This window comes from Ogataea angusta (genome assembly GCF_019207475.1).
Source record: "Ogataea angusta isolate 61-244 chromosome Unknown 61-244_NODE_3_length_881311_cov_93.026150, whole genome shotgun sequence".
NCBI classification, from domain to species: domain Eukaryota; kingdom Fungi; phylum Ascomycota; class Pichiomycetes; order Pichiales; family Pichiaceae; genus Ogataea; species Ogataea angusta.
Window position 1 is genome coordinate 14,576 of NW_025065217.1, and position 27,616 is coordinate 42,191.

Sequence of the window (27,616 nt, forward strand, 5' to 3'; positions counted from 1 at the left end):
GAGGCACTGATGACGGATGTGCTTATTGACTGCCCACTACACCTCCTTTTACAAAATTACGCAGTGCGAAAAAAAACAAAAAAAACGACGTTTTAATTTGTGTAGAACTTCAATGAAAAGACTTTTGAATGGCTAAGCACCCCCTTAAACAAAACAAATCTTCAAAACCTAGAAAGGGTAAGCTGAAATCTGCATTGACGCGATATTACTCAGACGCGAACAAAAAATACGGTTTGCTCTCCAGGGAAGGTGCAGAAGCAAAAAGGAAAATTCCAATAAAGGATGATTATAAAAATAACACTCATACCATCAACGCTACCATTCATACATATACGAACAAACCATTCATACCATTTGCTCCGACAGACCATCTATTACTGGTTGGGGAGGGAGACTTCTCGTTTACACAAAGCATAGTCCGTGCTCACTATGTAAATCCTTCTTGTACTTGGGCGACAAGTCTAGATTCGGAGGATGATGTTTACAAAAAGTATCCACATGCAAGAGATATCATTGACTCATTGAGGAATAGTGGCGTTCATGTTGTTTTCAACATAGATGCAACACAATTAATCAGATCCTTTAAATTAAGCTCGAATGTTAGAAAACATGCTAATCGCAATATCACGATGCTTGGAACTAATCATATTGACCTCATCATGTTCAATTTCCCTCATACAGGCAAAGGCATCAAGGATGTCGCAAGGAACATACTCTTTCATCAAAAGTTGATTCACTCCTTTTTTAAAAGTTGCCACGAGTTCTTCAACCTTCTCGATGCATCAAAACTAGCCACACAGAAACTTCTCGACGAAAAGACCGGGGTAGCATTGAGAGAACCCGATCTTGGTAAAGTACGAGCTATCCAATCAGAAAGATCCAAGAAAAGGATTGCTTTGGCGTTATTTGAAGGTGAGCCGTATGACTCCTGGCAAGTCAAGCGTTTAGCAAGAGAATCAATCAACTATAAAGTTGAAAGATCAGGGCGGTTTGCGTGGGAAGCCTTTGATGGTTATCATCATAGAAGAACAAATAGTATGAAGAATACAACGAAAACTGCACATGAGAGAAATGCTCGCTTGTATGTTTTCGAAAAGGATGCGGATGCTCACATCGGACACATTAGTGGACAAGAAAGGGTTGAGAGTGATGATGAATGAAATTCTATGTGTACAATCTGGTTAGTGTAAATCAATCATGATTGTCAAACACGAAAGTGCAGTTAGCTTTTGAGCGTAAGTAGTCTCATTTGGCTTTGCATGTTTACCGATATCATGAGAATTGTTGCGTAAATTACAGTATTTATTATTTTGGCAGAATTTGATCATTGGTGTTGTCCACTTGAAATTTTCAAACCTTGTCAATACTGGGGATAGCGATAGGAGGAGTATTCATTTAGGTGTACCAATGTACGAGGACAACGATAAACAAACATACTTTTCATCTACTAGGAATAGGCTAAATAACGACTCTGAGGGACAGCCTCAAAAGTCTCATTTGACGCGAAGATTTCCAACAGATAGTCCATATTCGCAACGAATTTCGGGATCTGGTGCAGGAACCGTATTGAAAAATTCCCTCGAGACATTGAAGTTACGACAATCATCCGCTCGGGGATTCTCTCCCAATGCTGTTAACTTTCTCGAAAGCCACGAAGAGCATGGTTCACCCTCCTCTCATGCTCAAAAGTTCTGGAAGTATCACGTTCTGCAAATCAGTCAGTTTGAATTCTATCTTACAACGAACCCTGATAATCGACACAAATTTGTTAGAGGCGCACCTGGCTATTATGTTGAGCTTGTACTCAAAAATTCTTCAGACAACAATTATGTTTCGGCTTCAAACAATGGGTTTCAGTTGGTGTTCAGAAAACAAAGGTATCCAATCTTAAAACCAGAGTCGAGCGACACAAACTTTGACCCATCCCAGGTTTTCACAATCTTGAAACAATCGCATATCAGGGGAGGAGATCTTGAGGTTATGGGAACTGGTTGCGAGTTTGTGGATGATGAAGGACGGCATTCGTACAGTTCGAAGCAACAGAAAATCGCGGCCACATTTTTCAACAAGGCCAACTCGCTCTCACAAAATGGAATGGTGATGGATACTTGCTATCGCCTCAAGAATCTTCGTGTTTGCTCGCTTAAAGAAAAAAAGAGCACCATTTTGTTCAAGAACAAAATTGATGGAGTTAAGTTATCAAAGGAAGGTTCAATTTATTACATTGATGATAAGTTAGGTGGACCATATTGGCATGATTCAATCATAGGACTTTTCAGACCCTGCGAAAGGGATATTAAAGCAAAAATTACGAAAAAAGTATTTTCGAAAGGAGATTCGTTTCACTCAGCTCGTGAAGAGCTTAGCGAAAATTTGGAGGCCATAAGCTTTGATGATGAAGAATCATTGAGCGAACGAACTTTTTACTTTGCTAGAGATGGTCTTCTTCAAAGACATCCTCAAGATGATTCACCGAACGATTACAAACTGGGCTGGATTACTATTTACGATAAAACAGATTACTTTTCAACTCCCAATGGAAACTGGGAGATGGTTTTAGGGGTCACATTTGCTGCCGCCTTTGAATTAATCGTTGATAGATTCGTGCGAGATTCGGCGTTGGCTTGATGCTTGTTTGAGATAAAATGGATATTAGAATACTTATCTTATCTTTATAGCTTTCCTGATTAGTATTTATACCGGTAAAAAAAAAATAGCCCGGAATAATTATCACGATAACATTAACCCATCCAGGAAGGACCGAAAAATTTCCGGCCCAGCTTCTATTGATTCTAACCTCAGTCATAATTTTAGGCGCGCGAATTCATGGCGCCTGACGTGAATTTCTTGTCCCCCGGTGAAAATAAAAGAAACTTTCCCTTTTAGGAACCTTCAATTCTGATTTGATTTATTATATAAGAAGCATATTTTCGTCCGTTCTATTGAACCATTGAGTACAAAAGAAAAAATGACGGTCAATCCCAGAAAGACAATTTGTGTGTTTTGCGGTTCATCATTTGGAAAAGAAGCGTCCTATTCTCAAGCGGCAACGGAGCTAGGAAACTTGCTTGCGGCAAAGGATTATGGGCTGGTTTATGGCGGTGGAACTACGGGACTGATGGGACTGATTGCCAAATCTGTCGCATCAAAAGGTGGTTATGTTCATGGAATCATTCCCGATGCTTTGGTCTCCAAAGAACGAACTGGCTCTGTTGATGAGATTAACAAAAAGATTCAATCCGATGTGGACAATCACAAAGGAGAAACCCCATTAGATGATAGTTACGGTAGAACTACGATTGTGTCGGACATGCACACAAGAAAAAGAATGATGGGAATGGAAGCAGACGGCGGCTTTGTTGCCATGCCCGGAGGGTTTGGCACTTTGGAAGAAATTATGGAAGTTACCACATGGTCTCAATTGGGAATTCATCAAAAACCTGTGGTTTTGTTTAATGTGGATGGCTTCTACGACGACTTTATCAAATTTTTGAGCAAAGCTGTTGAAGCGGGATTCATCTCCAAGAATAATAGCAATATTGTGGCGGTTGCAAGTACACCCGAGGAAGTTATTGAAAAATTAGATAATTATGTTGTGCCAGATGGGAGATTCAACCTCACTTGGAAAAACCACTAGTCTGGTCACATCTTCATTGATGACTTGAGGGGGTTTAACGACTCATCCTAAATAAATGCATTAACCTATATTTGCTTAGTCAAAAGTTTTGATGTAATCAATACTATCAACACATTCGGCAACTGTCATTTGATTATTGCCTAGAATTTTGCTCACCTCAATTCCGGCATCAACTGTAGACGCATAAGCATCATGTTCTAAAATAAGGCCAGTTAACCCAGAACTCTTCCATTGATTCACATCGTTGAAAATCTGACTGGCTGTTTTGGAAGGTGGTGAAGTCTCCATCCTCCAATCAAAAGTGTCATAGTCCCAGAGAACAGCTTGCATTCCAAAAGCTCTAGCAATTTGTCTAACTCTATCATCAACACCACCGTACGGAGGTCTATACCATTTTGGCAAATGGCCGCCAGTCGCATTCATCGCCCAAATGGACCATTCTAGTTGAGCGACAATCTGCTCGTTTGTTAATCCTGGCAAGAACTTATGAGACCATGTGTGGCAGCCAAGCAAATGCCCATTTTGTTTGATCTGATTGTAAATTTCCGGATACCGAACTACATTCATTCCAACAGTAAAAAATGTGGTCTTGTGATCCAGACCCTCTAGTAGTTTCGGTGTTGAAGCTGAAGGACCATCGTCGAAAGTCTGAGAAAGGACGGGACACGTATAAGCATCATCGAAGGAAATGCATTTGAAGCAATCAAACGAGCAACTGGAACGATCTGGAGGACATGTACCCGCTGGTCGAGGGGGAAAGTTCGGGATCGCTTTTAAATCAATGAAGTCCAGCGGAATGTAAGGTGGGTCTGCTCCCGGCCACTCGTTGAGTCCAGTGAAATCAGAAAGCCATTTTGGCATTGGAGTTGTGGCCAACATAGAGATGTTGACGGATGATAACTCAGTAAAATGGTGAGTTGTAGTTGCTTGGGACTGAAGTTCGGCAGGAGCCGCTAAAGTAAATCCTCCCTTGAAGATGCAGAGGGCGAGGGAAATTGGAATGGAATTGAATCTCATGGCTCAGCTTGATACTTGGGTTGGCTCTCGTTATTTGAAGGTCAGACTGAAAGAAGACGATGTAACTTAATACTCAAAACAAAGTTCCAAATTGTCTTTGATTGATTTAAGCGCCATGAACCACATGCACCAATATATATTCATCTTGCTTGAGTTAACGCGCTCTGGTCCATTTTGTTGTTGTTGTCGTCTCTTGTTGATGTACCCGGGATACACAAGGGTGAGATATCCTCCATAACCTTATCGGAAGTGAAACTGTCTCTCCTTCCGACAGAATTGAGAGAGTAGTTTGCAAATGTGGGTGAATTTCCCCCTTTTTTACGTGTTTTGCTTGTTCGAAAATCTGGCTGATCAAAAGGCTGAGATTCGTAGAAACTGCTAATTCCTAGTGCGGTGGTGGAGATACTGGGTAATCTTTTGGAGCTGGCTACTGATCCTCCGATCGTTGAACGTCGCTGACTTGACGATCTACTTACGGATGAGGAGTTTGAAGCAGATGAATTGGAACCTGTGGCTGATCCAGGCATGAACTTCGCCAGTTGTTGCTTTAACTGTTTATTTTCTTCTTTCAAATTTTGTATCTCCTTCATTAATTTCAAAACTATTCCTTCCTGTTCCTTCTCCATGACGTCTATAAGATTCTCCGGACTCAATGGTGCATTGCCCACTGAAGATCTTCTTGATCTCGAGGAGGAACAAGTAGATGATAATGAGGAATGAGGCGCATTTTCAAACTTGTTGAGCGAAGAAGCATTTGTCGACTTTGGACTTATGGTAGTCTGAGTTGCTGAGAAAGGGGCAACGTTGGCACTGTTGCTAACTTGTGGTTCAGCGAATGGTGAATCTGATGTTGATGGCAGCCTATTGGGTAAGATATGACGATCCGCTGTAATAGGTTTATTTAGTTGCGAGCTTGTTATGCGCGGTGAGGTTTGTGCGCCAGGGGACTGGTCTATATGATCCATTTTGTAGATATGAACAGGATAGGCTTTGTGACTAATCAATTAGAAAAAATCCAAAGTGCCAAGAAGTTGATAAAGATGTCAGTCAAGATTACAAAAAGTATTGAGAGCACGATATGTTCTATTATATGTCAACATTGTGGCAATATATCCCAAATCACAGGAAATGGTCGTTCACTACCCATCAGGACAAAATGCGGGTGAAATCTTACAATAGGAATTTTGTGTCATCAACAGCAGCAATTAGGTGGGGAAAGTGTAGCAGTGCCGCCAAAAAAAGGTTCTGTCAATTTATCAGCTGATGTCCGACTTTTAGTGTGGTTCCTGACACCATTCGCAGTAAACACAATTAACTATTATGTATTCAAAAATAAATTACAGTTCTAGATCCCAAAGTACTGCTAAGGTGCATATTCAACGTATTTGGCAGTAGTCTAAGCCTTGAAAATTTTTGTCAGTTCTTTTATTCTATGACTTCATATTATAGATAAGGTTGTGATTATGTTACGATAAGAATTTAAAAATCATAGATCTTCTTTTGATCGCGGGAGTGATTTCGAGTCATCACCTTATTGACTTTCGTCAATAGTCCTCAACAAATGACTATTAGAGTTCCGGTGTTGCTCTAGCTGGCTCTTCAGTTTCGTCATTTTTTTAGAGCTGTCAACTAGTTTGTACTCGTACGTCACGGGATAATTTAGGATTTTCTCAGTAACATATTTTTTTGTCCGGACGAAATGATAGAGGGTTTCATCTTTTGCGTAATCTGGCGAGAGGTACTTGGTGTCTGTGTTGCTGTCAATTGAATCAATTTGTAGCTCTTCAGAAACGGTATCTAAGTAAGAGACCCTATGAGGTCCAAGAAGAGAAGTGTTTTCGTCGATGGTGGTATGTAATCCATTCACTGAATTTGAAGATGAGCCAGATGATCCTGATCGATGATTTCGTTGATTTTTACGCTGGTCTGGGAGCCAATATTTACGGCCATCAGAAGAATATCGTAGTCCATCGTAGATACGCTGATTGAAACTTGCCGAATTTGGGTAGATTCGATTGTCGTTGATAGAATCGAAATTGCGAAAGTTATACGTGTCGCCGTACAGTGTTGTCATTTTGAGGTCGTAAGCAAGATCCCCAAGAAGAATCCAATCTTTGAAGGCATGGAAAGTAGTCACCCGGGCTGCATCACCATATTTTTCGTGAGTGAAGTCAGTGTAGGGAAAAGAATTCCAATGCAATAATGCAAAAAAAATCATTTCACAACATAACAGTGCATTCTGAATTTGGCTCCCCGTCAAACAGGCCACGTTTGTTAATTTCCTAGGGGACAGCAATCCGGCCCAGCTCATTACATCAAGCATTAATCCTTGCCAGTACGAAGCGAAAATAATCAACTTCACACACATAAATTTACCCCATGGACTGAACTTTTTTAGCTCAGAATATAAGCATTTCCAGAACATAGCAAGATAGTATAATGAAATAGTGACGCTCACATTATAAGCTAGTCCCGTCCAAGTGTACAAGCTCCCCCATGAGATGTCTGAGCTATCGTATATTCCGGTTAGAATTCCAATGATGATCACTAGATATAAAAGTGGTTTGACCCACACATACTGTAGGATACATCGCTTGACGAGTAAAAAGTGTGAAGGGTTGGAAAAATCAATTGGCGAAAAAATGATGTTAGCGGGAAATGGGTGGCTAGTTTTTGGCTTCCCAAATGAGTCTTGTATGATCTTTCGTTCACCCCCAAGCATGTACACAAGGAGCTTGTAGAATGTATAAATAACCAGCGCTTCGTAGATTTCTCTTATCGGTTCAATAATACCCCCAATTTTCGGGTTGAGCAAAGTCACAAAGCAGGTGACTGCGAATAATGGAACAATAAGCAGTATTCTCACTATGAGTCGCTGCTCAAAGGGTTTTCTGTAGTTACTTGATTGCAAATAAATAGCCAGGGCTGATATCATCAACGATATCAGACTGGTTGTCCCACAGACAGAGATCAGCCATTTGGATATTGCAGTGGACATACCCTGGTTTGTTCGTTGCAAGACCTCAATTGTACAACACGCAGCCGTGATCTCAACAGCTGTGTTGAAGTTGAGTGGACTCAGACCCTGCACGATAATTTAGCAATCGGAAAAATATCAGTCTTGATAAGAGTCGATAGTCGGGTCGAATTATTTAGTATAGATTCAATTCAAGACCGTGAAGATGCCATCATTTATATGGTTCTTCATACCGTTTGTAAGCTGTGCTGGCGTGGCGGTACATATGAACATATTATCGAGAGTTCATTCGTTGCTACCAGAAGACATACAAGATTTGACAGGGTCTCTCCTAGCGGGAGCCTTTCATCCAGACTCCTTCTACGACTGCATGGGGCATTCGGATGCTGGTGAAGAAGCCCATTGGCCTCCATTCTTACAAAAACTTGTATTGACATATGAACAAACGGCGGAACCAGATACCAAATTAAAACTAAAAGCATTTATTTATGGTGTATTCACACATCAAATAGCAGACATCAATTGGCATTCACTGCATAAATCTCAAGGGCTGCTCCAATATTTGGCACATATCGATTTCAATGGAAACGTGAGCCAAGCGCACTCATTTCTAGATACTGGAGCAGATTTTCTCGTGCTATCGCACCAATTTGAGAACCTTCAACCCAATCAAAGAATCAGTCTTCTGGAATACTATTCCACTCCTTGGGATATTCCCACAAAAGGGCTGGTCGAAACGTACGGGAAGTTGGGGTTTGAAGTTTCTCAAAACGAAATTGAGTTTTGCATGATGAGAGGATACGCAGCATTACAGGGTGAATTGGGAACATTTAAATCTTTCACTCCAGCGGTACGATATAGATCTCCCCTTCTCAATGAAGTTCTGGATGACTATTACTTTGGAGGCCTGAATGATATAGTTTATACCATCAGCTGTTGCTTGGAGGGCCTTACGGGACTATTTGACGGCATATTGCTGAACGATCCCTGGCATATTTGTCCTATCTTTCAATCAGGTCTCAATGATGGTTTCCTCTCAAAGAGCTATGGAAGAAAATCAAATGACCGGCAAATAGGCATGCGACGTAAAAGCGAAGGCGCTTTGCGTATCTGGAGTAACAATGTGAATTCCAAATTTGGTACCAGCTTGTTGTTTCATGTGACAGCTTACGGATGCGCTCAACTACTTATTGGAGCAGAGTACGATGAAGGACAAGGCTATGTATACGTCTTGCCGCTAAAAGAATTGTTCGCAGGGGAAGGGCATGTTATAAGCACGAAGCTATACAAGGAAACCGAAGAGCTATCATTTGCTCCAAGGTTCGGGCATGGAATGGCAATATGGAATACACCACACCACTCATTTCTAGTCATTTCGGAACCAGGACTATCCCATCTAAATGTATTTTTGGAGTCGAGACTTGTGGCTGTAATTCTTGATGAGAAGGCCAAAACACGGTTAGGCAGTGGAGGCCCCAAACTAATGGGACTGACACTTGTGGTAACCGATGTGAATGAAGATGGAATTGATGATCTTATAGTGGGATCTTGTCACTATGACACTTTGGACGCCGTTCAAAGGGGTATAGTGAAAATACTGAGTGGAGCTCATTTTGTAAAGTTGATTGAAGAATACATCGGCTCTGCTTCGGGATCATACGGTGTTCCACTACTTATAAACGATGATGAAATGGAGATCAACTGTCTCACCATTCCTCACCAGTTGCAGCGAGATTCTGGATATGATGAGTTCGCAACCTCAGTTGCATTTTCACAAGACAAATTGTTCATTGGCTCAGCAGGAAGCGGATTGCTTGCTATATTCAATAAATCAGGAGAGTTCCTATATGGCACGAATTCCGACTTACATGACGGAGCTATCAGAAGCACATCTTCTCAATCTACTGGACTGTACGGATTTCATAAAATCATCACTGGAAGCTGGAACAAAATAACATGGATCATGGTTTTTGCCAACTCCGAAACCGTTGACAACTGTCTGCTGTGTGGAGCAGCATACCTATACCTGGATCTTCAAAGGCTGGAATTGGTAGCAAAGATCAGACCTGAGAAAGGACATCAATTGTTTTTTGGCGTCAATGCCCTGGCACAAGGAAATGAGGTATACATAGTTGCCGAAGGTTATCTCGACGGCGCTGGTGCTATTTACAAACTAAATGTGGAAAAGATCTTGGACGCTAATGCGAACTTGAAAATCCAGCAAGAAATTTTGCTAGGTGAAGAAAACACTGGGTTTGGCGGTATTATATACCAAGGTGCTCTTGGGGAAGGGTATTCGGGATTTGGGAGGTCACTAGAGGTTTTCGAGTTTCAACAAGAGCTATATATTGCAGTGGGACGTCCATTCTATGGTTATGGGTCACCAAACAGCTTGACGGGAGCTGTTGATATTTGTAAATTGAACAGTTGAAAGTGCGGCCCTCAGTGTACATGCTCAATGAGAAAGGTGAACAGAAGTTATTGATAGGTCTCAACAGAGAATTGACATCGTTGCTGCTGAGCAAATCTGTACAAATGATTGATTTGGTTCCAGGTAAGTGTTTGGCTAGCTTTTCACCTTGCGCACACTCAAAGACAATTTAAGGGTCTGAGGTCAACAGACTCAATTGGCAAAAAGCACCAAAATAACGAATCAACTAGCGTTCCGGTGACTTTAGACACGGTGAACAAAATCAGCTGTCTCAATCCAAATTTTAAGTGCTGCTGAAACAAGAGCCATCAAAAAGCTTTTACAGAACCCAGCCAATCAACCCAGAACCAGCACCGTTCGTGCTTCGGGGAACGTGGTCGGACCATTTGTAGCAGAAAACAGTTGTTTTTGGGACAAGATGCCTACGTCTGAGCTCAAGGTTTCCACAGTGACAGCACAATAGTTGACTATTGTTCCTACTTTTGCGAATCTTAAGGAATCAACGAGAACAAAGAACCCACAATCAATATTGTCGCAGCAAAAGTACTGGACAAATCTGGACGTAGGAGCGCTTCGTGTCGTCTGAAGCATTCTTTAGGACCTTAGTGTATTTTAATATCTGGTTATGTTCATATTTGGTTGCTCGTGATCCGACCAGAAAAAAGATCACCAGTAGGATCAATTCTAGCGCGGAATCAATAAGGGTGTGGCTTGTTCCGGTGATAACTGCGATGTAATTCCCTTACTTGGTGAGCGACCTATAAAACTAAACCCTCCAAACGATTAATGATTAGACTAAAAATTTGCCAAGCATAATAAATGCGACAATCTGAGATATTTTTTCCAGGAACTACTATTATTTTCAGGGGCCATGACGTATACGCTGTTGTTTAACGAGGCTCGGTTTTTCACTGATTGCGACAGGCCATAATACAACCCAGAATAGCGAGAAATTCGCTCAAGTCCTGCTGCCCTTCCAGAAGGCGGCTCGCTATATGGTAGTCAGATCTCATTGCCACTCGGAGTCTGGAATGGTTTCTCACTTCTTTTTAGCCGTTAAATTCTGCTACGCGTATCCTCCAACGTGCGTAAATTTTTGCTGCGCACAGCCGTGAGCGAATTTCAATCAACGTTTTTTCGTCTAATTAGGGATTATTCGTGACAGCTGAACTCTGAATGCCCTCACCAGGGCAAGAGTTTGCTGATTTTGGGAATCCTGCTTTGTTTCCCCGTAAAACGTGTTTCTATTGGATGACTGTAGATGGCGAAGCATCCAAAATACCTCAGACGCTGCTCCTCAGAGACGTATAAAGGAGCTAAAACCCCCCTTTTCTAGCATCTGGTCGCAACTATATGATTTCCGCAAAGGTAGGTACCAAAGCAGGAGTCTGAAGACCTAACAGTATGCAGAGATTGGGAAATGGACTTGCAGTCCTCAAAATGGCTTATGGCTCCGTGGGAGCTATCTATGGAGATTTGGGAACGTCCCCCTTGTATGTGTTCTCAACCATATTTAGCGGCACCAGCAATCCAAGTCACGAAGAGGTATATGGGGCAATGTCGTGTATCTTTTGGCTTTTCACAATTGTTGTGATAGTCAAGTATGCTTTGATTGTGCTGAATATCGGGCCAAACGACAACGAAGGTGGACAGATTGCCATTTATTCCAAGATTGCCAGAACGCTGAAGTTTGGCCCAAAGGGCGTGAAAATTCCTGGCAGCAGAGAGTACGCCCAAGAGCTGGCTGACAATGACGATTTGCTTTCGCTCACGCGAACAAACACCAATGCTTCCAATTACTCGCATGGAGACTCGATGCCCAGCGAGCTCATCAAAAGCTTCCTATCAAAATTCACTCTCGCAGTGTGCTTTTTGGGATGCTCGTTGGTGTTCTCAGATGGCCTTCTGACTCCAACGACATCTGTGTTGTCTGCGATCTCGGGCATTGCGGTGGCAGTACCTTCTTTCGAGGACAAGGTGATGCCTGTTTCGTGTGGTGTCCTGATCATTCTGTTTCTTTCCCAGAGATTCGGGTCTGGAAAGCTGTCCATGATGTTCTCGCCAATTGTCACTATATGGCTGATTTGCTTATTTGTCAATGGAGTCATCTGCGTTGCCAAGTTCCATCCAAAAATCATGAAAGCACTTAATCCATACTATGCAGTGCAGTTCCTAAAAGACCAAGGAATCGACTCCTTCAGCTCCATGATGCTTTGTCTGACTGGCTGCGAGGCAATGTTCGCCGATGTCTCGCACTTCGGACCCCTGCCCATCCAATTGGCCCTGTGCTGTTTCGTGTACCCATGTTTGATAATATGCTACTTTGGACAGGCAGCCTATCTGATGGAGCACCCGACTGGCGTCTCAAATGTGTTCTACCTTTCCATTCCAGGTCAGAATGGTGACGGCTACTACTGGTTCATGTTCGTCATGGCCACACTCGCAACCATCATCGCCTCTCAGGCTTTGATACTGGGTGTCTTTAGCATCCTGAAGCAACTCATCACACTGGATTGCTTCCCACGGCTGAAGGCCATCTACACCTCGGAAAAACACTCTGGACAAATCTTTATCCCTGTCGCCAACTGGGTTCTGATGGTCTGTGTGGTTCTTACAACAGTTGGATTCAAAAACAGCAATAACGTGACCGCAGCTTACGGACTGGGCATCTCTATCGACTTCATCCTCACAACAATCTTGATCACTATCTGCATGATATATGTCTATCGGATCAACATAATCATACCAATAGTGTTCATGCTAGGTTTTGGCACTCTGGACGCCCTGCTGATCATTTCAGGTCTGCGAAAAGTGCCTAACGGTGCCTGGTTTCCGCTGGCAATGGCTGGAATCAGCTTCATCTTTATTTCCTTCTGGAGATGGTGCAGAGGTCTCAAGGTCAACTATGACCTCAGCTTCAAAAAGTCCGTGGACGAGTTATTTGTGAGCTCGTCAACGGTCAAGGCCCAAAAAGAAGCAGTCGTCGTCAACTTGAACAGTGACATTGGCAAAAAAAGAGACACTGTGGCTAACGACGAGGAGTCCGTGGCGTCTGTTCCCTCCTTTGGCACCACGGGAAACCAGGACGACCAATATCTGGAAATGAAGTACTATGGAAATGTTGTCAAGATCCCCAGAAACAATCATGTGGGAATCATGTACTGCACTTCTTCCACCACTCTCACCAACAGGAGCTGTCTGCCACACCTATTTGAACATCTGATCCACTCCTTCAATTCCGTGCCCAAGATATTCATCCTCATAGAGCCCCGTGTGAGCACGCTTCCGTTCATCGAGGAAGAAGAATCGTACCGTCTGCAAAGAATTGCCGGTATTCCTGGCTTCTATAGATGCATTGTCCGGTCCGGATTCATGCACCAAACGTTGCTCACCAAGAAACTTTTGAGAAGCCTGCTACTGTCGATTCCGGATATCGAAGAGCTCCAAAATGTGTACGGCACAGACGATGTGATGGACGACAACAACCATTTCACTGTTCCGATCGTTCATCTGTTTGAAAGGGAATTTGTGTCGTCTAAGGAATACGATAGTAAGGACCTGGAGGAAGAGTCTAGGGCCATGCGGATTGCCAAGCTACCATGGAGAGTCTTGAGAAGATGGCTGATCAACTACCTATTTGCGCCGATCAATGGCATTTCCAACAACAGCACGATGGACTTCCTGCTTCCGCAGAAAAGCGAGGAACCTAACCAGGAGATTTTGTACGTGGGAAACCGCATCACTATTTAACGAGTTTTCTGCTTGAGGTTTGTGTCTTGGAGAATATTGTCTAGAATATATTCCTTATAGGATTGAGCAAATTTGCACCCAGCTTCAGCCATCATGTACCCTGTAGGTGTTAGGAACGTCAGCTTTATGGCTTCTTCAAGATTCGCCCAGCGATTTCATTTCATCCGGTACGACCTCCCAAATTAATAATCCTCAGAACTTAATTCCAGCCCGAGTAGTGGCCGGCCGCAGCCACTGTAGACCGGCTCCCCAATATTTCCTATTTAGTTCTCCCCACACCCGGCATGCATTAGGTCCATTGCGCTACATAACCCCCTGCTTCCCGCTTCCATGCGTTGGATCGATCTGTGTAACATATTAGCGAGAGGAGACTGAGACCCCCAGCTAACAGCCCCACCCGCTTGCGTGGGTCACCTCAAAACTTGTAATTTCTAAGTCAAAATGGGCGCCAACTCGCAAGATATGTCATTAAAAATTTTAACAATACCCCACCGTCTAGGCTGTATGCAAACTAGCCAAACACTACTTGCTTCCATGGTCCTGTTTGGGCGCTTACTTCAATAGATTATTTCACCAACTCAAAAGTTGATGACCAGGTATTCATCTGAGCGTTTCGTCTCTTTCCACTTCCAGGCTTCATCAGGATATCCAGTAACCCTGAAATTCGAGCCCTTATCGATTGCTACAAAAAAATCAACCTCATTTTCGAAATCTAAGATCTGACGGATTCCAGATGAACCTCAAGGTCAGTCTCCTGTTACTCGCCGGATTGGCGCCCATTCCGATGTCGGGCGCCGTCCCGCTGGTTCAAGAAGGAGCCTTGCCCTTGTTTGCCAACAGATCACCTTATCCTAACGACCTGGCTTCGTACGTCTCCCGTCTAATCAGACACTCAGCAACCGGCGTGGCGTCTTTTGTCACGGCAGCGGTCAGCACGGCAGACAACTCGCCGCCCACGTTTGTCTCCCAGGCCGTTGTTTCCAAAGAGGCCGCCCCAGCAGACGACTTTGAGTCCTGGCTAATATCGCAAAAGGACTTTGCTTTTAAGGGAATTCTTTCCAACATCGGCGGATACCATAACTCGACCGATCTCGCGGGCGTTGCCAAGGGAGCCATAATAGCGTCTCCGTCCAGATCAAAACCAGATTACTTCTACCAATGGACCAGAGACTCAGCAGTCACGATCGGCACCCTAATCGATTATCTGGACGACACTGGGTTTGAGGACGCAGAGTATAATATTCCGGAGATTATTGAGGCGTACATTGTGAACTCTAAGAAACTGCAGCGGCTGTCTAACCCATCAGGCACCTTTGAAACCCTGGAGGGACTGGGAGAGCCCAAATTCGAGGTCAACTCCACAGAATTTACTGGCCCCTGGGGCAGACCCCAGAGAGACGGGCCCGCGCTGAGAGCAAGCACGGTGATCAGCTACCTGAATATTCTGCGGAAGTACAACAAGGAGCTTGTTCTCAAAGACGAGCTCATAGACGAGGAGACAATCTACCACGAGGTGGTCAAGCCAGACCTTTCGTACGTGACCCGCAGCTGGTACAAAAAAGGATTTGATCTTTGGGAAGAGGTTAATTCTGTGCATCTGTTCACCAGTCTCACGCAGCTGAAGGCGCTGAAAATGGGTTTCCAGGAGGCTCTGCGTTTTGAAGATAAAACCTTCTACGGGAACCTGACGTCCTCGTACGCTGCGCTGAGATACTTCATTTTAATAGATTCAGGCTTCAGACTCAACTCGATCCCGTACCTGATCGAAACCCCCGAGCTGCTGGCTACCGGCGAGAGAACCGGTATTGACGCCGGCACTATAATTGGGATCATCAGGACACACACATTCAACGTCGACACCCAAGATGACGTGGAAATTCCATTCAACGTGGACGATCCAGCCTCGCTCAACACCCTTGTTGCTCTGGCCAATGACATGAAGTATCGCTACCCAATCAACCACAACAGACTGAATTTGAGCGCTGCTTTCGCGCTGGGCAGATACCCCGAGGACATCTACAACGGAGTCGACACCAGTGAAGGAAATCCGTGGTTCATTGCGACCGCTTCTGCCGCCGAACTGATATACAAATACATCTACAGCCACTACAGATACGAGAAAGACCTGGTTATTCCTGTTGAGCTGAGACAGCTGTTTGAGAGCATTACAGACCTCAAGATACACAACCAGACAGTCCTGCCGTTTGGCTCGCAAGCGTTTGCCGACACCGTGGGAGCGCTGAAAAGGTACGCGGACGCGTACCTGGCAATTATCAAGGAGCACGCGGCCAGAGACGGACACATGAGCGAGCAGTTCAACAGATACACCGGGTTCATGGTGGGGGCCAGGGACCTGACCTGGAGCTATAGCTCTTTCTGGAGTGCATGCAGATGGCGCGCAAAGGTGGCCAGCATAATACACACACAGCGGTGACCAGCACGTGCTGCTAGCAACATAGACAAGATGTCATTTTTTTCCGAGTTACGATCGTCATGCTGATGAAGGTGCTATTTATATGATTATCGTATGCAATTTAAACGGCTATTATTTTTTTGCTGTGGCGAACGCGACTTCTTCTGGTAGCGTGAAAGAGACACAGAACATGGGCTTGGTGGGGGCCACCAGTCTGACGTAATGGAAGGAGAGGTTTTCGAACGGTATCTCAAATTTCAAAAGGTCCACCAATTTTCGGTGGATTCTGTGCTGCAATTCTTGCTTGGTCGGCTCTGGATTCTCGGTCGGTGCGAACTTTTCGAAATGGTGGACGTGAATGGTCGGTAATTTGTATCCTGGCAGGTTTTTCACCTCTTTGCGCGTCAACTCTGGGAAAGCATTGGAAAAGAGACCCACGTACGCGTCCACAAACGTTATGGCAGAGTCCGGCAAATTCATGACATAGTGCGAGAAAAAGCATGGGATTTCGACCCTGGTGACCTTGTGTTTCTTTGTTCCACGCGCGTTCGGCTTGCTAACCTCAATCTGCTTGTGTTTTTCTGCAAAATTCGCAAGCAGTTTTGGGGACTTTTGGATAAAATCTCTTCCGTCCTCATTGAAACAGTTGACAAAGCTGTCAACCTTATTTTTCTTTACGTTCAGCTTGAGGTATTTATAGCTTTCTGGGTTCAGATCGTTGGCAAAGACGATGCACTGCTTTTTACCCGCGGGCACGGCAAAAGGCCCGACACCCGCCATGACGTCGCAAACAGCGTCTCCCGGGCTGAACATCTTGACCAGCCGTCCGTGCTCTGTGGAAAGCCGCGAATTCCAATACACCTTGGAGAAATCAAACGTGAAAACACAATCACTTTCCCTCTGTTCCACCAGCAGATTCTCCTCGCCTGCAATGACCTTCATTTTGAATGTCCGGAAAACAGTGTCGATTGTGTCCTGTTTATCCACCACAGTCCTGATGTACGGATTTTTGTCCAAAATCACCTGTCCTATGAGAGTGCCGTACGGCTTGTATTCATCTTTCAGGTTCACGTGGGCTACGTGGCCCGTCTTGGTGAAAGAAGTTGGAACCTCGTGCAAAAGGTTTTCTGGGAGAACGCTCTGAAGTATTTCCTCTGCTCTCCAGAAATCATAGTCCAGTGTGAACCGGTGCTTGAAGAACTTGCCCTCGCAATCTCGTATATAGTTTTGTGCCTCGGGCGAAATGTATGTTTCTATGTCTTCCAGCGACTGGACCCTGTGATTGAGTGCAACAGCCTTGAAATCTGGATTTTTGGGATACTCTTCGAGCTTGTTCTCCGACTTAGACAGTTTGAACAAAAACGGCAGTCGCGGGATTTGCACAGTATCCTGTTTGAATGTTTTAATGAAGTTACCCATTTGCGCAGCCTCAGGAAACAGAACCGTCCAGACGTCGAAGGACAATGAAAATAAACTTCTGTCAAGCGACTTTAGGTCGCGGTGTACAGGAGGGACAATTTTTTGCGGCGCAATAAATCCCTGGTAGCTCATTTTGCGACAGAACACAATTTGGTACAAGGCTGGAGGTATTCGTGAACTTCGTACCGAAATCGGTATGGTCATATAGGTGAATTTATTGAGACCAAAAATATTTTGGAAAAACAGCTGGGCAGTGGAGGCAAGTGAGGTGGCGCACACTAAGTGTGTGGCTGATGGACCACAAAGCGTTAAATTTAATAAGCGATAGATAGCTTTAATTTGTTCTTCCACTTGGGCTTGCTTCACACTTGTTTGTACTGAATTGAAGAGGTTATCAAATAGGCGCCATATTACTAGTTTACCGGCTTGCCTGTCAACAGTATTGTCCCCATTTCAGAAAAAAAGGTTCGAAAGGATCTTTCTTGTTCCCTCTTTACTAACTACCTTTAGTGGCTGCAAATCAGGAATCTGAAGACCAGCAATTCTACGATGCGATTTACCAACAGGACCTTTTGCGACAGGACTACGAGGGGCAAAGTGAGCGCCAGGAACCAGACTCGAATTACCCTCCTGATGTTCTAGGTAGACAACGTCAACAACAGCCCCAGAGCCCTTATGCGGATCCCAATTGGCAGTACATGCAACAACAGCAATACCAATCCAATTGGGGATACTACCCAAACCAATTTAGTGCTCCTGAACCAGTGGCCGAAGAACCAAAGACGCTGCCCCCTATCAGCGATGATCCCTATTACTCGTGGACAAGCGACGACGAGGCTCCAATCACAAAAGACCAGATTTATGACATCTTCATGGAATTGAAGGATGTGTTTGGGTTTCAGCGTAGCTCTGCGCTCAATATGTACGATCACTTGATGATCCAACTGGATTCGAAAGCCAGTAGGATGCCGGCCCCTCACGCTTTGTTATTACTACATGCAGATTACATTGGTGGAGAAAATGCCAACTACCGCAAATGGTACTTGAGTGCCATGGTGGACGATGATTCAGAGCTCAGCAATGATGTTGATCTCAAGATGTTGAAGAAAAACAAGAAGAAAAAGGGAAAGCCTGAAAAGTCAGAAAACTCGAAAGACTTCTCGGAGCCTTCTTTCCATCCAAGCAAGAAAACTGATGTGATCGAATATAGATGGAAAAAGAGACTGTACGACTGCACCCCGAGCCAGATGGTTGAACATATAGCCCTTTACCTGCTCATATGGGGAGAAGCTAATAATATGAGGTTTTGCCCAGAATGTCTTTGCTTCATATACAAGTGCTCGTTCGACTATTATCAACAAATTAAGAAAGACGAGTCAGCAAAGGTGGTCTATGAGGAGGGAGATTATCTGACTCGGGTGATCACTCCACTGTACAACTACCTCAGAGATCAGCAATACAAGCTGATTGACGGAGCCTTCGTGAGACGAGAAAAAGACCACCATCAAATCATCGGTTATGACGACATGAACCAGCTTTTCTGGTACAGTAAAAATCTCCAGCGAATTGTCACGACAGATGGTACCAAACTGATGGACTTGCCAAAACACGAACGATACAAGAAGCTTGGAAGCATCAAATGGAAGAAAGCATTTTACAAAACTTACAAAGAAAGAAGAACCTGGTGGCATTTGGCTACAAACTTCAGCAGAATCTGGATTATCCATGTTTCTGTCTTTTGGTATTACTCAAGTTTCAACTCTCCTACCCTTTACACACACAATTATATTCAGCTTTTGAATAATCAGCCTACTCCACAAGCGAGATTCTCTATCATGGCACTTGGAGGCACTATCTCCTGCCTGATTCAGATTATCGCCACCATCTCGGAGTGGGCATTTGTTCCAAGGCTTTGGCCCGGTGCGAAACATCTCTTCAGAAGGCTAGTTCTTCTGATAATCATTACCATTATAAACTTTGGCCCCTCAGTTTTCATCCTAGGAATGATCCCCCTTAACACTGTCTCCAGGCTAGCGTACATTCTATCCATTGTACAGCTGGTGGTTTCTATCCTCACTACCCTATGGTTTGCTGTTCAGCCCTTGGGCACACTCTTTGAGTTTTCTTTGAACAAAAGAGCCAAAGGTTACGATGCTTCCAAAGTCTTCACTTCTTCATTTCCCAAACTAAGTTCCAGAGGTTCTGTCTTGTCTATCATGCTTTGGATACTGGTTTTCAGTGCCAAGTTTGTCGAATCATACTTTTTCTTGACCTTGTCCCTTAGAGATCCAATTCGAAACTTGTCCATAATCGATTACAGTCGATGCCACGGGGAAGCTTATTTCGGAACAATGCTTTGTCGTCATCAGGGGAAGTTTGTTTTGACGCTGATGATACTGACAGATTTGGTGCTCTTCTTCCTCGATACTTACCTTTGGTATATTATTTGGAATTGTGCCTTTTCTCTCTCTTTGTCATTCTTCAGTGGAATATCGATCCTCTCACCTTGGAGAAATGTCTTCAGCAGGCTGCCTCAAAGAATCTACTCAAAGCTTTTATCGACGGCAGACATGGAGGTGAAATTCAAACCCAGCACTCTTGCATCACAGGTGTGGAACGCAATTGTGATCTCCCTATATCGCGAACATTTGTTATCGGTGGATCATGTGCATCGTCTCATCTACGACCAAATTCCAGACGAGGCAGATGGGAAAACCGCATTAAGGACACCCTCTTTCTTTTTGTTCCAGGATGATAGTACAACGACTTTGCAGGACTTCTTTGTGCCAAACTCGGAGGCGGAAAGAAGGATCTCATTTTTCGCTCAATCTTTATCAACGCCTATTCCTGAACCGATTCCAGTCGAAGCAATGCCCACATTTACGGTTCTAATACCGCACTATTCAGAGAAAATTCTTTTGGGCCTGAAAGAAATCATCAAGGAGGATCCAAGCTCGAAAATATCCCTTCTTGAATATTTGAAGCATATGCTTCCCCACGAATGGGATTATTTTGTACGTGATACCAAAATAATATCCTACAGTGAGGGTGAAAAGATGCCAGGCGCAACTGTCAAATCCGAAAAAGACTTCATTGAAAACAAAATTAGCGATCTGCCCCTTTACTGTATAGGGTACAAATCGTCGGCTCCCGAGTACGTCCTAAGAACGAGAATATGGGCTACGTTGAGGTCTCAGACCTTGTATCGTACAGTTTCTGGATTCATGAACTACAGAAAGGCCATTAAGCTGTTGCACAAAGTGGAAAACCCAGAAATGATTGAGATGTTTGGAGGAAGCTCGAATGCTGAAGAGTATTTGAATAGCATAGCAGACCGCAAATTCAGACTTCTGGTGTCCATGCAAAGGTACCAAAAGTTTACCGAGCAGGAGAAAAGTGATGTTAAAGTGTTATTGAATGCCTATCCGGAAGTTTATATTGCCAGTTTGGAGCAGGAGGTCCCTGAAGGGGGATCAGAAGCTGACATCAAATTCTACTCTGTTTTATATCAGTCAGATGAGAAGAAAAATGGTGAGCTGAAACAGTTATACAAGATTCAGCTCTCAGGTAACCCTATCCTTGGAGACGGAAAGTCGGACAACCAGAATCATTGTTTGGTTTTCTACAGAGGAGAATACATCCAGGTCATCGACGCAAATCAAGACAATTACCTGGAAGAATGTTTGAAAATCAGATCTGTATTGTCTGAGTTTGAAGAGATGGATTATGACACTACAAACCCATACATCCCTTCTGTTCCAAATACAGGAAATACCCCTGTCGCCATCATAGGAGCTAGAGAGTATATCTTTTCGGAAAATACTGGTGTCCTCGGGGATGTTGCTGCGGCCAAAGAGCAAACTTTTGGTACTCTGTTTGCACGTACACTGGCTGCAATTGGGGGTAAACTTCATTATGGGCATCCCGACTTTTTAAATGCCATCTTCATGACAACCAGAGGAGGCATCTCCAAAGCACAGAAAAGACTTCATCTGAACGAAGACATCTATGCTGGAATGAATGCAGTGACTCGTGGAGGCAGAATCAAGCATTGTGACTACTATCAATGTGGAAAAGGCAGAGATCTTGGGTTCGGTACCATCCTCAACTTCACTTCCAAGATTGGTGGAGGTATGGGCGAACAAATGCTCTCCAGAGAATACTATTACCTGGGAACATCTCTACCACTCGACAGATTTCTGTCCTTTTATTATGCCCATCCAGGCTTCCACATCAATAACTTGTTCATTATGCTTTCACTTCAATTATTCCTTCTGGTTATGGTCAACTTGGGGTCGATGAATCACGAGTCGATTACATGCATATACGATAAAGACGTACCAATCACAGATCTCCAGATACCAGTGGGCTGTCAAAACTTGCAACCAGTGCTCGACTGGGTTACCAGATATGTTCTGTCTATCTTCATTTGTTTCTTCATTTCGTTCGTTCCCTTGGTGTTTCACGAGTTATCGGAAAGAGGAGCATGGAAGGCATTTAGTCGACTGTTCTTTCATTTTCTTTCGCTCTCACCCCTATTTGAAGTTTTCGTTTGCCAGGTGTACTCCAACTCGCTGAAAAATGACATTGTATTTGGTGGAGCCAGGTACATTTCAACAGGTAGAGGATTCGCTATAGTGAGAATCCCATTTACAAGACTGTACTCGACGTATGCAATCAGTTCCATCTATTCAGGTACAAGACTTTTCTTGATTCTGTTATTCGGAACCGTGACCATGTGGCAGCCGGCAATCTTGTGGTTCTGGATCACTTTGGTTTCCTTGTGTTTATCCCCCTTTATTTTCAATCCTCATCAATTTGCTTGGACCGACTTTTTCCTGGATTATAGAGATTTTATTAGATGGCTCAGCAGAGGAAACTCCAAGTGGCACAAGAACTCGTGGATCGGGTTTACACGTTTCTCAAGGTCCAAGTTCACTGGCTTCAAGAGAAAGATTATGGGGACAAACGTGGAGCAGGCCAAGTATGTGCCTGTCAATATCCACCGTGCTCCGTTCGGTAATACCTTTTTCGCAGAGGTGATTGTCCCGTTATTCCAGACTGTGTGCATCTTCATGGCGTACACATTCATCAACGCGCAAACGGGTGTCAGGGATCCCAGGCCCGTGAACTCGGTGCTCAGACTGGCGATTATTGTGTTTGCCCCGCTGGTGATGAATCTTTCGATCCTGATTGCAATTTTCCCTCTGTCTTGTTTTGCGGGCCCGATCCTGAGCATATGCTGCAAGAAGGCCCCCAATGTGCTTGCTGCGCTTGCACACGGGTCTGCTGTGATCTCGCATGTTGTTGTTATGGAGGTGATCTGGTTCCTGGAAGGCTGGAACTTCTGCCGGTTCCTGTGTGCTTTTACCTGCTCGCTGTATGTACAGCGGGTGATATTCCAGGCCGTGAAGCTTATGCTCCTTACCAGAGAGATCAAGGAGGACTACACGAACCGCGCTTGGTGGTCAGGAAAATGGATAGGCAGCGATCTGGGCTGGTATGCGGTCACACAGCCGATGCGGGAGCTGATTGTGAAGACGGTGGAGATGAGTCTCTTCGCGGCCGACTTTGCCATTGGGCATCTGATACTGATTGTGTTCACGCCGCTGCTGTTTGTGCCGTACATCGACCACTGGCACTCGTGCATGCTGATGTGGCTGAGTCCGTCGCGGTACTTGCGGGGCCCGATCTACACCACCACGCAGCGCAAGGTGCGTGCGCGGGAGGCCACCAAGTACGCGTTTCTGTTCTTCTTCATCATCCTGCTGTTTGCTGCGATCGTGGTGATTCCCGTGCTGGTGGACCTCACGCTGGCCGAGTCCATTGCTGAGTACGTTCCCGACGACTTCTACGGTCTGATCCAGCCGAACCGCCAGGACAACAACGACACGGGCGACAGGGCGCCGTCTACGGTTCTGCGCTCCAAGCCGGGCGTCGAGACCTTCAGTACGTACTGGATCTAGCGGAATCTATACTTGGTAGCATTCTGTAAGCGTGTGTCTGCCAATTAGCAGCCCGGGTTTTCCGCGTCCGCTAAGCCTGGCACGCGGAACGAAAAGGTAAACAAAAATAGCAGCACCACCGAAAATTTGCACGCTGCGGACAAACTTCGAAATTCGCTTATTGCAAACATGATCTTCTCGTGGAAAACGATCGGCGCCCTGTCTGGCGTCCTGGCCGCTGTGGCCAAGGCTGACTCCGACTTCCCTACCATCGAGGTTGTGGGAAACAAGTTCTTTTACTCGAACAACGGGTCCCAATTCTATATTCGAGGCGTGGCCTACCAGGCCGACACTGCTCTGACCACCAACACGTCTTTTGTCGATCCTCTGGCCGACAAGACGACCTGTGAGAGAGACGTTCCCATTTTGAGGGAGCTGAACACCAACGTCATCAGAGTGTATGCTCTGGACGCGGACGAGGACCACACCGACTGCATGACGCTGTTGCAAGACGCGGGCATCTACGTGATTGCGGACCTTGCGCAGCCCAAGCTGTCCATCTCGACCACGAGCCCGGAGTGGTCTGAGGAGTTGTACGAGAGATACACCTCGGTGATCGACGAGATGCAGCAGTACAACAACGTGCTTGGTTTCTTTGCCGGAAACGAGGTCATCACCAACTCGTCCAACACGGACGCGGCTCCGTTCGTCAAGGCGGCCGTCAGAGACATGAAGCAGTACATGAAGGACAAGGGATACCGTAGCATTCCGGTCGGATACTCGGCGAACGACGACTCCGAGACCAGAGTCGCGTCGGCCAACTATTTCGCCTGCGGAGACGACGACGAGAGAGCCGACTTCTATGGTATCAACATGTACGAGTGGTGCGGAAACTCGTCGTTCTCGACGTCCGGATACGAGGACAGAACCAAGGAGTTCTCCAACCTCACGATTCCGGTCTTCTTTTCCGAGTACGGTTGCAACACCATCCAGCCAAGAAGATTCACCGACATCCCAACCATCTTCTCCGACGAGATGACCGACGTGTGGTCTGGAGGCATTGTGTACATGTACTTCGAGGAGGACAACAACTATGGTCTTGTCTCTGCCATCGACGACACCACCGTCAGCACCATGACCGACTTCCAGTACTACTCGTCCGAGATCAACAACGTGTCGCCAACCACAGCCACCGTTGCCTCGGCCAGCAGCACCGCCTCCGAGCTGTCGTGTCCGACCGGGTTCAAGTACTGGAATGCGTCCGACACCCTGCCACCAACGCCAGAAGAGACCGTGTGCGACTGCATGGCCAGCTCGCTCAAGTGTGTTGTTTCCGACGACGTCGACAGCGACGACTATGAGGAGCTGTTCGGCACCGTGTGCGGACTTGTCGACTGCGACGGCATCACCGCGGACGGAAAGACAGGCAAGTACGGAGCGTACTCGTTCTGCAGCTCCAAGGACATGCTTTCGTTCGCTCTGAACCTGTACTATCTGGACCAGGACGAGAACTCGAGCGCCTGCGACTTCGACGGCTCTGCCACCGTGCAGAGCGCCACCACCGCGTCGAGCTGCTCTTCCATCCTGAGCGCCGCAGGCACCGCCGGAACCGGCACCGTCAGCGGCGTCAGCGGCTCTGGCTCTCGCTCCACCGCGTCCGGCTCCAGCGGCTCGTCGTCCGGCTCGTCGTCCGGCTCGTCGTCCACCTCTTCGAGCTCGTCGTCCAGCAGCGCGGCCGCCAGATCGTACAGCTCCAACAGCTACTACACCATCCTGGTCTCCGGTCTGTGTGCTGCTGGTGCTCTGGCTGTTCTGACAATGTAAGACCGTAAAGTCTAAATAGAACAATCAAACCCAGAAATGCGGTAGAGCGTGGTAGTTATATCTGAGACGGGAGAGGCGGGAGATGGCACCAAGCGTGCCAAGAACGATCGGCCACACGTCTCTTGGTTGCTATTTTAAAGCGAGCTCGAGCGAAACGCATTCCGCCGCCAGGGGCCACAATAGCCGCACAGTACTCGTTTGGGAAATATCTTTAATTAGAACAGAATGCACCTGCGTCATGATTGTTGTCGTCGGGAGCTCAAGGCGGAGGCCCCGGTGAGGATCCTGAAACGGAGCAGATAGCGCGTCAGCGTGGCTCCCATTTCTCGCATGATGATCGCGCTGATTGCCTGATGCGGATTTTATTCGCAGAAAATCCTGCAAGAGCCGGCTGCCCCCCTGTGCAGTGTCTAGACTCTAAAAGAAACGACAGAATGTTCTGATACACGGTGGTACTATCATTGTTTACTTACTCGGGAGACATGTCTGCCGTGCCTCGTTTGCCAGTTTATATATTGTAGCAGCTCGACAGTAAATATTCTCAGCTACAAATCCACTCGTTTTTTCCAGCCCGAAAAATGCAGCTGAAATCCATCCTCTCGCTCGCGGGCCTGCTGTCCACCACGCTGGCCCTGCCTACCATCGACGTGGTGTCCAACAAGTTCTTCTACTCGAACAACGGGTCCCAGTTCTACGTCAAGGGTGTCGCGTACCAGAAGAACACAGAAAATGCTACCGACGACGCTACCTACGTCGATCCGCTCGCTGACGAGGACTCGTGCAAGAGAGACATCCCGTACCTGCAGAACCTCGGCATCAACGTGATCCGCGTGTATGCCGTCGACGCCTCCAAGGACCACGACGGATGCATGTCTCTGCTCGAGGACGCTGGAATCTACGTGATCTCGGACCTTTCGACCCCCAACGAGTCCATCGAGACCACCAGTCCGTCCTGGACGGTCGATCTGTACAACAGATACGCCACGGTGATCGACATGTTCCAGAGCTACGACAACGTGCTCGGCTTCTTTGCCGGTAACGAGGTCATCACCAACAAGACCAACAGCGACGCTGCTCCGTTCGTCAAGGCGGCCATCAGAGACATGAGACAGTACATGAAGGACAACAACTACAGAGACATTCCGATCGGCTACTCGGCCAATGACGACGCCAACACCAGAGTTCCGTCTGCGGACTACTTCTCCTGTGGAGACGACGACGTCAAGGCAGACTTCTACGGCATCAACATGTACGAGTGGTGCGGAAATGCCACGTTCTCGAGCTCCGGCTACGAGGCCAGGACGGAGGAGTTCTCCAACTTGACGATCCCGATCTTTTTCTCGGAGTACGGTTGCAACAGCGTCAAGCCCCGCGAGTTCACAGAGGTGCAGGCTATCTACTCCGACGAGATGACAGACGTGTGGTCCGGCGGTATCGTGTACATGTACTTCCAGGAGGAGAACGACTACGGTCTCGTTTCCATCAAGGACGACGCCGTCTCGACCCTGGGCGACTACACGAACCTCAAGAGCGAGCTCGAGAAAATCAGCCCTACCACGGCGTCTGCGTCTGCCGCATCGCAGTCGGCCACCGAGCTGAGCTGTCCAACCAGCCAGAGCAACTGGAAGGCGTCCACGGACCTGCCTCCAACTCCAAACGAGGCCGTGTGCGACTGTCTCGAGTCGTCGCTCAAATGCGTCGTTTCCGACGACGTCGACTCCGACGACTACGGCGACTTCTTCGGCATCGTGTGCGACCTCACCGACTGCTCGGAAATCTCCACCAGCGGCAGCAACGGCTCCTACGGCGCGTACTCGTACTGCTCCGCCAAGGACAAGCTCTCGTTCCTGCTCAACAAGTACTACGAGGAACAGGACTCCAACTCGTCCGCCTGCGACTTCAGCGGCTCTGCCTCGCTCAACTCCAATGCCTCGACCGCGTCCAGCTGCTCTTCGCTGCTGAGCTCGGCCTCGGCCTCTCCGTCGGCCACCGGCTCCTCGAACTCGTCCCATGCATCTGGCTCCGGCTCCAGTTCCGGCTCCAGCTCCGGCTCCAGCAGCTCCAGCTCCTCGTCGTCGTCGGCCGGCGCCGGCGTCAACGCCGTGCCCCTGTCGGCCCCACAGCTGGGCCTGCTCTCCTTATTCTCCACCTTCTTCCTGGGCGGACTCTCCTACATCTTTATCTAGTGCTTTCAATATAAACC

At 46.3% G+C, this 27,616-nt stretch overlaps 13 protein-coding genes across 13 annotated transcripts; 9 read left to right on the plus strand and 4 right to left on the minus strand.

The window, feature by feature from the left end:
- Positions 1-128: 128 nt before the first annotated feature.
- Positions 129-1,160, plus strand: KL928_001443 (uncharacterized protein; the record flags this gene model as incomplete). The annotated part of the gene is made up of 1 exon (XM_043201809.1): positions 129-1,160. One exon carries the CDS (start codon positions 129-131, stop codon positions 1,158-1,160), a length of 1,032 nt encoding a protein of 343 aa, XP_043060720.1.
- Positions 1,161-1,407: 247 nt separating this feature from the next.
- On the plus strand, positions 1,408-2,628 carry KL928_001444 (uncharacterized protein; the record flags this gene model as incomplete). The annotated part of the gene is made up of 1 exon (XM_043201810.1): positions 1,408-2,628. The coding sequence occupies one exon, from the start codon at positions 1,408-1,410 to the stop codon at positions 2,626-2,628; it is 1,221 nt and encodes a 406-aa protein (XP_043060721.1).
- A 340-nt stretch (positions 2,629-2,968) lies between these two features.
- Positions 2,969-3,637, plus strand: KL928_001445 (uncharacterized protein; the record flags this gene model as incomplete). Its single annotated transcript, XM_043201811.1, has 1 exon — positions 2,969-3,637. The coding sequence occupies one exon, from the start codon at positions 2,969-2,971 to the stop codon at positions 3,635-3,637; it is 669 nt and encodes a 222-aa protein (XP_043060722.1).
- Positions 3,638-3,712: 75 nt separating this feature from the next.
- Positions 3,713-4,654, minus strand: KL928_001446 (uncharacterized protein; the record flags this gene model as incomplete). The annotated part of the gene is made up of 1 exon (XM_043201812.1): positions 3,713-4,654. One exon carries the CDS (start codon positions 4,652-4,654, stop codon positions 3,713-3,715), a length of 942 nt encoding a protein of 313 aa, XP_043060723.1.
- A 140-nt stretch (positions 4,655-4,794) lies between these two features.
- Positions 4,795-5,619, minus strand: KL928_001447 (uncharacterized protein; the record flags this gene model as incomplete). Its single annotated transcript, XM_043201813.1, has 1 exon — positions 4,795-5,619. One exon carries the CDS (start codon positions 5,617-5,619, stop codon positions 4,795-4,797), a length of 825 nt encoding a protein of 274 aa, XP_043060724.1.
- Positions 5,620-6,185: 566 nt separating this feature from the next.
- KL928_001448 (uncharacterized protein) lies at positions 6,186-7,652 on the minus strand (the record flags this gene model as incomplete). The annotated part of the gene is made up of 1 exon (XM_043201814.1): positions 6,186-7,652. The coding sequence occupies one exon, from the start codon at positions 7,650-7,652 to the stop codon at positions 6,186-6,188; it is 1,467 nt and encodes a 488-aa protein (XP_043060725.1).
- Positions 7,653-8,001: 349 nt separating this feature from the next.
- KL928_001449 (uncharacterized protein) lies at positions 8,002-10,062 on the plus strand (the record flags this gene model as incomplete). The annotated part of the gene is made up of 1 exon (XM_043201815.1): positions 8,002-10,062. The coding sequence occupies one exon, from the start codon at positions 8,002-8,004 to the stop codon at positions 10,060-10,062; it is 2,061 nt and encodes a 686-aa protein (XP_043060726.1).
- A 1,404-nt stretch (positions 10,063-11,466) lies between these two features.
- On the plus strand, positions 11,467-13,812 carry KL928_001450 (uncharacterized protein; the record flags this gene model as incomplete). The annotated part of the gene is made up of 1 exon (XM_043201817.1): positions 11,467-13,812. The coding sequence occupies one exon, from the start codon at positions 11,467-11,469 to the stop codon at positions 13,810-13,812; it is 2,346 nt and encodes a 781-aa protein (XP_043060727.1).
- Positions 13,813-14,545: 733 nt separating this feature from the next.
- On the plus strand, positions 14,546-16,246 carry KL928_001451 (uncharacterized protein; the record flags this gene model as incomplete). The annotated part of the gene is made up of 1 exon (XM_043201818.1): positions 14,546-16,246. The coding sequence occupies one exon, from the start codon at positions 14,546-14,548 to the stop codon at positions 16,244-16,246; it is 1,701 nt and encodes a 566-aa protein (XP_043060728.1).
- A 111-nt stretch (positions 16,247-16,357) lies between these two features.
- Positions 16,358-17,848, minus strand: KL928_001452 (uncharacterized protein; the record flags this gene model as incomplete). The annotated part of the gene is made up of 1 exon (XM_043201819.1): positions 16,358-17,848. The coding sequence occupies one exon, from the start codon at positions 17,846-17,848 to the stop codon at positions 16,358-16,360; it is 1,491 nt and encodes a 496-aa protein (XP_043060729.1).
- A 494-nt stretch (positions 17,849-18,342) lies between these two features.
- KL928_001453 (uncharacterized protein) lies at positions 18,343-23,610 on the plus strand (the record flags this gene model as incomplete). The annotated part of the gene is made up of 1 exon (XM_043201820.1): positions 18,343-23,610. One exon carries the CDS (start codon positions 18,343-18,345, stop codon positions 23,608-23,610), a length of 5,268 nt encoding a protein of 1,755 aa, XP_043060730.1.
- A 168-nt stretch (positions 23,611-23,778) lies between these two features.
- Positions 23,779-25,413, plus strand: KL928_001454 (uncharacterized protein; the record flags this gene model as incomplete). Its single annotated transcript, XM_043201821.1, has 1 exon — positions 23,779-25,413. One exon carries the CDS (start codon positions 23,779-23,781, stop codon positions 25,411-25,413), a length of 1,635 nt encoding a protein of 544 aa, XP_043060731.1.
- A 578-nt stretch (positions 25,414-25,991) lies between these two features.
- KL928_001455 (uncharacterized protein) lies at positions 25,992-27,599 on the plus strand (the record flags this gene model as incomplete). The annotated part of the gene is made up of 1 exon (XM_043201822.1): positions 25,992-27,599. One exon carries the CDS (start codon positions 25,992-25,994, stop codon positions 27,597-27,599), a length of 1,608 nt encoding a protein of 535 aa, XP_043060732.1.
- Between the last annotated feature and the right edge of the window lie 17 nt (positions 27,600-27,616).